General features: G+C 44.2%; 1 protein-coding gene, 1 long non-coding RNA gene and 1 pseudogene across 2 annotated transcripts; 1 reads left to right on the top strand and 2 right to left on the bottom strand.

Annotated features, from left to right (window-relative positions):
* Positions 1-889: 889 nt before the first annotated feature.
* Positions 890-4,057, top strand: LOC120424763 (protein naked cuticle homolog). Its single transcript, XM_039588968.2, has 2 exons — positions 890-1,028; positions 1,083-4,057. Exons 1-2 carry the CDS (start codon positions 940-942, stop codon positions 1,297-1,299), a joined length of 306 nt encoding a protein of 101 aa, XP_039444902.1. The 5' UTR covers positions 890-939; the 3' UTR covers positions 1,300-4,057.
* On the bottom strand, positions 2,769-3,962 carry LOC120424762 (nuclear pore complex protein Nup50-like; annotated as a pseudogene).
* Positions 4,058-5,503: 1,446 nt separating the features above from the next.
* LOC120424783 (uncharacterized) lies at positions 5,504-5,956 on the bottom strand. Its single transcript, XR_005606430.2, has 2 exons — positions 5,834-5,956; positions 5,504-5,792 (listed from the first exon to the last, which is right to left on the bottom strand). It is a non-coding gene; the product is annotated as an uncharacterized LOC120424783 (long non-coding RNA).
* Between the last annotated feature and the right edge of the window lie 4,134 nt (positions 5,957-10,090).

Here is a 10,090-nt window from a genome sequence, read left to right as displayed (position 1 = left end):
GATTTTCGCGCGAAATCCCATGAAATATTTGCAGCGAGGGGTGAGACACACCTAATCAATTATAGTAACGCTAATCAACTAGCGTTGATTTTTGTCAATTAGCTAATTGATTAGCGCTGATTTGGCAGATCATTCCCACCGTGAATTGAATAATCTTGTCATGTTGATAGAGGTTATTTTGACAGCAGCAAAGTGGCAGCAAACGTGTTTTGTTTCAAATTGGTGAAAATCAGTTTTCAACCATCAGATTCTGTCCAAGTTCCCCGCGGAATGTCCCCCTTCGCCAAATGTGACCGTCCTCCAGTTCGCTAAGTAACTACCCGAGCTGCAGGTGGACCCGGGCGCGTCCGTCATTTAAAAAAACCGGAAATGCGGCCAGATGGCCGGATGCAGGATAAACCGGTCGTTATGTTCGTTAGGTTGGTGAAAGCGATAATGGAAACATTCTGCTCGGACTTATTCCGCCCATTTCCACCGGATGTCCAGCGCAAGCACCCTGCCTCTTCCACAAGCGGTTCCCAGTTCAAGAAGCAAGGCCCTTCAATAAGGACTCCGACTCAGAGATTGTTGACTTTCTTGAGGACGAGGGCGCCGTGGTGGACATAGCAAACATCTGAAGAACAATCACATCTACGAGAGCATCAGAAATCTGAAGTGCTGCAACCTGCAGGCAGCAGCCAAGAGCAATCTCCAAAGCCCAGCCATGACGATTGCGCTGAACAACTCTGCCACCTCGACGACTCTGATCTGCCAGGACTGCACGCTGGAACGTTGCTTGTTGGACGAGACGCTTCCACTAGGGGGCGACCTTGGTCAATCCGGCGGCAACCTCGGCTGCGGTAGCCGCAACGGCAGCGGCCATCAGTCGAGTGAAACTCAAGGTACATAGTTCACAAGTAACGCTCCTCGTTCCTCAAAAACTGCTATGAGAACTTGATCATGGACAAGGAGGAGTGCCGGAAGAGTTCACTCTGCCGCCGGGAGCTGATCGAGATCATCCGGGATAGCAAGGTGAAGAACAGTCTTAGGTAGGTTTCGAGACCCTGTGGAACCTCTCCTTGTAACGCTTCTCCCCAATATAGAAAACTCCTGCAAAATTCACCAAAGCATCGCCACCGGTCGCACGCGATTTCGGCCTGCGTCAACGGAGATCAAGAGCAGCAGTGCACCATGATCGGTGCCGACCAAACGCATGTGGTTGCCGCCCACAACGAGACTAACCTGTGCGGTTACGATTCCTATCTGCACCAGACGATCTGTGCGGCGGCTGCTTCGGCTAAGCATGCGACCTTGCATTGACGGCCCTGCCGTAACGACTGGCAGGATTCTGCAGCAACACGACGCACACACACAGAGGTACGATGCATAACGCGCATTTCAAGCTGAAATATACTCATTTGAACAATTCGTTTTCTGGAAGGAACTACGCCTCGCAGTCACCAACCGGACCCAGCAATACCCGAATCTGTGCTCGACCAGCAATATCCGAATCTGTCAGCTGGCGGAAGAGATGGTCGAACGGGGAGGCCCCCGGAAGGCTGCCGCCCTCAAGCTTAAGCGATCCAAAAGCAAAGGGGAGATCATCCCGAGAACAGCTAAACTCGACAACGTGCTGGCCGCAGATCTCCTACTGGATATCCTCAAAATCACAAGACATCGCCGATCTAATGCCTCATCAGCTCGGCGACCAAAAAGAACATCCGGATGCACCACACGACCGCACTGCCAACGGCAGCCTCCAAGAGGCCGTCACCCACATCCGGGACATATTCGCCTACGACAACAGTCGTTACTAAGACGAGGACTCTGATGATCGTGTGATGTAGTCCAACTTTGCGCAGGTTCATCGCGAAAAGTACAGCAAGAGACAGCAAGAACAAGAAGATCGGACCTGGAAGACATGCGGCTGGTAGAAGAGGAGAAGCGGCTGAAGGCGCTGACGAAGAAGAAAGCTGTTTCGAAAGGGAGCAGGGAGGAAAGGATTAAGATTAGTTTTTTCCTTTTTTTTTTTGGAATTTATTTTGTTGCGGTATATTTATTAGCACAGGCAAGCTGGCAATCTTTCACCAGTTTTTAGACTAGCTGCTTCAACTCTCGTTTGGCATTCTCCAAACCACCGATGTCGGTTCAGGTCGTGACTTCCCCGGCGGATATCCTTTGCAGGCCCGTCCAAGTTTAAATATAGAATCTTAACGAAGGGGGAGCGGCCACATCAGAGAATCTTCCGTTCAACCGTCCCCGTTTTTTCAACGATTCCTTGCACTACTCGTACTCGTGCTCCAACTATCCGAATCCCTTCACTTTCGCAGCTGATGAACTAATATTTGACGAAGTCGTTCACTTGTAAAGCAATGGAAAATCGCTAGCGGAGAGGTCGACCACCGGCGACGTTGCCCCAGTACTAATCGCCCGTTCTACAACAGCGTTGTCTCCGCCAGTGAACGCGCTATTCACTAGCCGCGCTTGGTCTTCTGCGACTTGCTTCATGATTGATGACTGTTTACCATGGTTAACCGCTAGTTGGGTTGTTAAAGCACTGCTGATGGTTGTCCTCGAGCATACGCCTGTTGACTTAACCTCCGGCGGATGTTCTGCAGTGACTTGGAGAAATCGTCCAGGATCGGTGACAAGAGAGAAGGCATCTCCATGACGCACTCGTTCAGAATATCGTCAATAAACTTGTACACGACCTTGGGCAGCGGCGATTCTAGAGTACTCGGTGGCCTTTGCGTTTTTTTTTTTCAAATTTTGATCAATTTATTTCCTTTTTAATGAAACATTAAACAATTTTCATGACCCGATTCGCTTGTTGGGCTTGTGCCCCACAGCAGCACCGACGGTGGCTTCGTCTCCGGCGTCGGAACGCACATGATGTTGAGCAGAATCTGGCCGATGCTGGTGTCGGCCCGCACCAGGATCTGCACCTTCCCATTCATCTTTTGCCGTCAGCTTTGACGAACAGTTTGCACCGCTTGGGAAAGATGCTGTCATTTTCCTTGACCGGCGTGAACTCCACCTTGCACGGTTTGGCATCGGCGGTGGCCATTCCGTCCGGCTTGCTGTCCTCGGTGGGTTTGGCCACGTTGGCGAAGATGAAGCCCGTTCCGGGCGTGGAACTTGTCGAGCCAAACCCGAAGCTGAATCGTTTGGCTGCCGATGGACTTGGTGCCGCGGCCGTGTTTTTCGTCGTCACTGGTACGACGCTTCCAAACGTGAATCCACTGGTGGCCGGCTTTGCGGCCGTTGACTCCTTTGTGTCCACCTTGCTGCTACTCTTCTTGGCCTAGATATCATCCAGATACTTTCGTGATCCTTGAAGATCGGCCTCAGCTTTCACACTAGATTCTCCTTGACCTTCTCCGAAATCCAAGCGGCCACGGCAACATTGAGTGCCTTCACGTTGGCTGCATACTCGTCATCCCCGGTGTTCGTGCCGACGGAGCCTGCTGTGTCCTCCTTCGGCCGGCTGCCAACCTCGGAAAAGACCATCTTGCTCGGGTCAGTCGTGGCACAGATGGTGGCTCGCAGCGCGGACGTCGTGGCCGCCGTCCCATTGATAGGTTTTGATATTCCACTGAGAAGCGAAAATGGACTGGCTCCTCCATCAGTAGGCGTCACAGCCGGTGTCAACGTCACCCCGACGAAGTCCTTGAATGCATCAAACACCGACGACCTAGCCGACGACGATTCACCGCTGCCCGCGGAATCTGTACCGGCGATTTCGTTTTAATTACGCGTTTTTTAAACTTGTCCTCGGAAGTCTGGGCAAATCGGCCCGCCTCCTCCTCCTCGTTCCAGTTGTCTTGGTTCAGGCCGGACTGCGCACCGCGTTTGGCCATTTGCCAGGTTAGAACCAGGTTAGCCACTTCAATTCCCAGATGTTGCTTTACGGCCGCAACCACGAGTGATGTTTTAGGTTTGTTTTGATGTTTTGACGTTTGTCCATCAGCCCAAGATAACATTTGAAGGGTAGGAATACGCTAATTGATTAGCGATAATCCTAATCAACTAGTTGTAAATTCTAATTAACTAAACGATTATTTTTAGTTAATTAGAGCATGTGTCTCACCCCTCGATTTGCAGTCATTCAATTCGAATTCTGAAACGAAATTCAAGCTCAACAACCGGTTCCGTACGCGATATTTCGTTGTTGCGTTTTAAACGGAATTCCTAAACGATTCGAACTGAACTTCGTTTTAGTATTTGTATTCAGTTGGTTGCACCCTTACCAAAAATCATGATTTTTTGAGTTCCATATCCCACTACGATTTTTTGAGTTCCATAAAAACCATAAAAATGGTTATATGGGTTGAACTGAAAAATTCGTATAAAAAGTGGGATATGGAACTCAGAAAATCATGATTTTTGGTAAGGGTGTGCACTAGGGTGTTTCATCCAAACAAAAAAGTCCTCAGAATCAGGCAAACCGAGATTCCCCTAGTAGAGGATAGCCATAGGGACTCTCATGCCAAATATCAGCCCATTTGGTTGAGAATTGGCCTGTCCCCAGCGGTTCAAAGTTTACATGGGAATTACTATGGGATTTTTGCGCTTTTCGTTCAATCGTTCCTACAGGTCTGGGGACAACATGGATTCACTCGGAATAAAGACAGGTGTGTAGGGGATGGTCCAATGAACAAATTCCAGAAGGAATTAGGGTTGTCCATTCTGTCCCCAAGGTGCGCATTGGACCGACGTCCGGTGTCTCCAGAATCAACGATTCACCCTTCAAATGTACGTATTGTCCTTAGTATGCTATGACGGCTAGCTGAAAATTACGACGCCCCATGTCAGACGGTGAACACGTGGAAAAGCATCGATTGCATTATTATTACAAAACCATCATGTTACGTTATTTGGCATAGTTTAAATTGTTACAGGAACATCAAAAATTATAATTTTATTATTTTAAAGAATGTTTCTGAGCCAAAACTTGAGTGAATGCTCTGCCACGTGTTCACCGTCTGACATGGGGCGTCGTAATTTTCAGCTAGCCGTCATAGCATACTAAGAACAATACGTACATTTGAAGGGTGAATCGTTGATTCTGGAGACACCGGACGTCGATCCAATGCGCACCTTGGGGACAGAATGGACAACCCTAATTCCTTCTGGAATTTGTTCATTGGACCATCCCCTACACACCTGTCTTTATTCCGAGTGAATCCATGTTGTCCCCAGACCTGTAGGAACGATTGAACGAAAAGCGCAAAAATCCCATAGTAATTCCCATGTAAACTTTGAACCGCTGGGGACAGGCCAATTCTCAACCAAATGGGCTGATATTTGGCATGAGAGTCCCTATGGCTATCCTCTACTAGGGGAACCTCGGTTTGCCTGATTCTGAGGACTTTTTGCCTTCCTCACCTTACTGAGGAAAGGCTATAAAATCACTCGAAAAACGAAATTCTTAATTAGGCCTTATAGACCCACCTTCACGTATACATATCGACTCAGAATCAAATTCTGAGCAAATGTCTTTGCAAAGAAACAAAAACTAAGAAGATACATATTTTCTCATTTATTTTCATTTTTTATAAATATGACTTTCTCCACTCGTGGTCACATGAAACTTCCTCCTGCTGCCTCAAGTCCATCATCGTTTAAGGTCTCGCGTATTTTGTAGTCTGGAAGACAATGTTGTATCTACCGCGGCAGGATCTTCGATTGCCGATCTGCAACGGATCGTCCCGGGATAGGAAGTTGTTCCGTCGGTCGTATTGGAAAGTCGATCAGGAACGGACCAGACCGATGATGACCGCCATCACTCTTGTTTGGTTTGACCAAAGACACTACAAAGAAACTAGTTAGAAATTATTCAAGTAACTGTAACCTTTTAGCCTTTTTTTCATACAAAACTTGATCGTCCACTTGAAATTTGATAAAATAAAAAAAAAAAATATATTTTGTTTGGAATTGCTTTTGACAGATGACATTGTGAAGAATGCAAAACAGGAGATGGATTCTGCATTTTTGGACGAACACTCAGATTGAGAATTGATCAAACGTCAAAATTACCTCTCACTACACACTGACCAAAAATCAAGAGTTCGTTTTCCTACATTTTCAAGCAAATTTTAGAGTTCAAGTCGAGCATTTTAGCTCGAGCCTCGATTCGATTTGGCTCGCGTTCAAGCCTTAATCGACTCGATGCTAGAGCCAAAATTCTCACTAGGTCAATGTTCTAGTACTAAACCAAAAAAGGGTTATGGTTGAAATGAAAAAATCGTATGTAAAAGTGATATAACGAATTAAGTGAATCGTAATTCTTGGTAAGGGTGATTTTATTGCAAAAAATAAAATAATTTGTCAAGACAACATTTACGATAGATCAACTATGGTTCCCTTGGAACGAGGTTTCAAGTAAAATACTTTATGTCAAGATCGGCCGTGGAATCAATTTTTCAAAATGGATTTAAAATCTAATTTAAACCTATTGTGGTCATACAAAGTGCCATTGTGCTGACAAAAAAAATATTTTCGTTGTAAACAATAATATCACTAATTTTAGTTCAATTTTAGGATTCAAATTAGATCCTATGTTTTGTTACATGAATAATTGTGGTGAGGGAGAAGGGATGTCCAACGTGTTAAAAAAATGACATCCTTTTCCCTCTCCAATAGAGTTATCTACGTGCGCAGGTAGGTGACAGGTGACTCACCACACATAACCTATCGGACGTCTAGAAATGAGCAGAAACTTGCAACAGAGACCACAAAAAGACCCGGGGTCGTTAAAGTGGATTGCTTTGCTGTTTTACGTGCGCAAGTATTGCGTATACGTACATGAAAAAGATTGAGTTTAAATTTTGTACCGGCCAGCAAAACAAATGGTGTGCCCTATTGTAAACCATAAATGTGAGGAAGGCACCAACCACCAATAGGTGGATTAAGTAACGTTTTTGTTTGGATGAAACACCCTAGTGTGCACCCTTACCAAAAATCATGATTTTTTGAGTTCCAAATCCCACTTTTCATACGATTTTTTCACACTGAAAGAAAGGCTCACAGCAATGTCACATGTTTCACACGTGAATCTGCCCCATACGACTTCACATGTGAATCTAATGTGCAAATCACTTCGAAAAATCTCATCGCGCGACACGGTAAACTCATAAGCAAAACACGCTAACTTCACGTGACGACGCACATGAATTTGCAATGCTTTTCTTTTTAATGTTAGATGTGTTTGTAGTGTAAATCGAACAGATTTCCAATGGTTTTCATTTGTGTTAAAAATGAGAGGGGGTTTCCTTTTTTTTTATTAATTTATTTCTCGGTTTAAGCTATGATTAATATCAATAAAAACATTTTTGAAAGCATGTAAAGAAAAATCACTCATTTCACTTCACTTCACTGTTACGCTCGTGGTTACGCTGCGTTACCACGAAGTTTGTGCACGCCCTGCCGGACCGGAGAATCACAACGACCAGGACGATCGGGAACGGGTTTAACCTGACCGAGCAAAAGTGCACCGAGGCGACCACGTACTGGAGCAGATTCCGAAGCCAAACCCTGATCTTCTGGAAAAAATAAAACGCATTAATTTCAAACAGATTAACTCTTTCACTAGATTATACCTACCACCAGCTCAAAATATTAAAATTATCCTTAGGAAATTTGTTAGCTAAACGATCATTTTAATCCGAAACGATCCGAAAAGCAAATTTTCCACCACCATCGTCAGTGGCCATCTTACTAATGGAGATTTTTCGTCAGACGCATTTCAAAACCAAAACATTCCAATCTAACGTGTTTTTCACTTTAAAATCAAAGGAAATGTCGAATGGGGCAAATCGATGAGAAATTCATTTGAATTTGGAGGGAACTTCATGTGAAAATAGAGTGGAAGGTTTCTCGCTAACGATAAGCTGGTTTCAAGTTATTTTCACATCCATTTGAAATGTAAAACACGTGAGGGCAAATGGAAAAGCACGTGAAAGCATCGTGTAGATTTTTGGAGACACTCACGTGAAAAAACACTTGAGTTTGCTATGTTGGTTTCTTTCAGTGCAGTTCAACCCATATAACCATTTTTATGGTTGTAGTACCTGAACTCAAAAAATCGTATGAAAAGTGGGATTTGGAACTCAAAAAATCATGATTTTTGGTAAGGGTGTGGAAGGAAGCGACTTCTTAGGGCTCTTCTTCCCTAGAGAGCCTGGAGCTTATTAGAGAACGGACATCTCAAACCAAAAGTACCAATCGAAGCACGAGAACTGTCAAACGGAGGTACCAATCGAGCAAAATCCTTTGTCTTATGCTCGATTGGTACCTCCGTTTGACAGTTGTCGTGCTTCGATTGGTACTTTGGTTTGAGATGTCCGTTCTCTAATAAGCTCCAGGCTCTCTATTCTTCCCCCTTTGCTTCCGCCCAGTCACGACGTTCTACCGAGATTCTAACAAAGTTCTTGCAGAGCTGGATATTCTTACAGCATTCTAGCAGCAATGTTCCACCGTTCTAGCGGGATTCTGACAGAACCAGCTCTGCTAGAATATTTCGTGACTGTGCGTTGCTGCCACCCAGTCAACAACTCATGGCCTATCTACAATCACTTTACTTAGAATAGTTAAGTTGCGTAGAACAGATAAATTGCTTAGAAATAGTACCTAACTTACTGTCGTCATCTACAATCAACTTAGCAAACTTGCTGGGCTGTTATACGTTGCTATGCAGTTGTTTGTTTACCTTTGATATAGAAACGTCAACTTGCCGTAGGTTTTGAAATTTTCCAAACCATACGTCAAGTCACCAATTTGCTTACTTTATCATTGTGGAAGATCAGATTCCTTTGCATGGATTCAAATTCCTACGCTAAGTACAATTTTCTAAGTAAAGTGATTGTAGATAGGCCATCAATCGAACTGTCTCTTACAAAATGCGTATATAAATAAAAACAAAAAATCTAGAAATCGAGCCAAACATTTCATTAGGGCACAAAAGCAAAAACCGTGGTTCTAGAAAATCGCTTGCAAAAAATGGACAACTTGTTTCAATTCTTATTTAAAAAATAAGCTTGACTGAGCATGAGCATGAGCATGAGAGACCACCCATGGTTGCCCCTCCGTTGCTGAACAGAACCGTAATATCCTTTCAGCACTACTGATCATAGGCTTCGACGATCTAGTGGTGTTTTCCTTATCAACAGCATGTATGAATGCGCCGAAAAGATAAAACACCATGATTGCTAAAACTAGATCAGTTGCGAATAGGTAACAGTCATTGGCCACCAACGGTGCCCGCCATGTCAGTTTGTAGATCTCGATTTTAAGGGACGGGAATGTTAGTTAGCGCAGGTTGCTACTAGGGCAGCTGATTTACTCTGTGCTTACACCCCACGAGCGCCAGGAACCTGAAAACTTGTTAGTAGGATAGGGTGTTTGGTCAGGATTCATCATAGAAGATGATGATGCGACCCAAAATCATAGTGTTTGTTGAAAGGTATTATATTTTATTCTCAAGGCAAACAATCGGATGCTGCGGATGAGACATTTCCCGTTTAACTGTTGTTAAATTTTTAATGAAATGGTTTAATCTTAGACAGCCGGCTGTGGAAAGATAAAACCAAATAATATTTATTTATAAAATGAGGTATTAAACGCAATGCTGCAATGATAGCGTAGTCTGATTTTTAATTATATAATCATTTAGTTCATGAATTTGTTACGGAATAGACGCGACGAACTCAACCATCAAGTGCCTTCCGATCTTCTTTCTGTTAGCTAGATAAGGTATTGATTTTCGTTGCCTCTCGAGCTACGATGCTATGGAGAGGGCTTAACACACAAACAACCGACGTCGAGCCCTCCGAGCTACGGAGCTATGGGAAGGTCTTTTCAACACAAAAAAGACTCGCGCACCACACAACGCTCTTGATGAATCAAAATAATTTTGTTACGCGATAAACCTAACAAACTCAATCGTCAACTTGCCATCCAATCAGCGATGATGAAGAAAGGGCTTTAAGCACACAATAACTCACCGATTAATATAAATAAAATCTAAGATCGATCTTGTTTTATAGCAACAGCGCAACTCACTCCTGATTTTCACGATCGCGAATACAGCACAAAAAGAACACCACAAAAA

This window comes from Culex pipiens, chromosome 1, assembly GCF_016801865.2.
Source record: "Culex pipiens pallens isolate TS chromosome 1, TS_CPP_V2, whole genome shotgun sequence".
Lineage (NCBI taxonomy): Eukaryota > Metazoa > Arthropoda > Insecta > Diptera > Culicidae > Culex > Culex pipiens.
This window is presented reverse-complemented; position numbering and strand designations above follow the sequence as displayed.

What these genes read in the sequence shown, in the direction of transcription:
- LOC120424763 (XM_039588968.2), top strand. Translation starts at nt 940, where the DNA reads ATGGACAAGGAGGAGTGCCGGAAGAGTTCACTCTGCCGCCGGGAGCTG. An exon ending in AAGGTGAAGAACAGTCTTAG is followed by an intron (nt 1,029 to 1,082) that starts GTAGGTTTCGAG and finishes TCCCCAATATAG; the next exon opens with AAAACTCCTGCAAAATTCAC.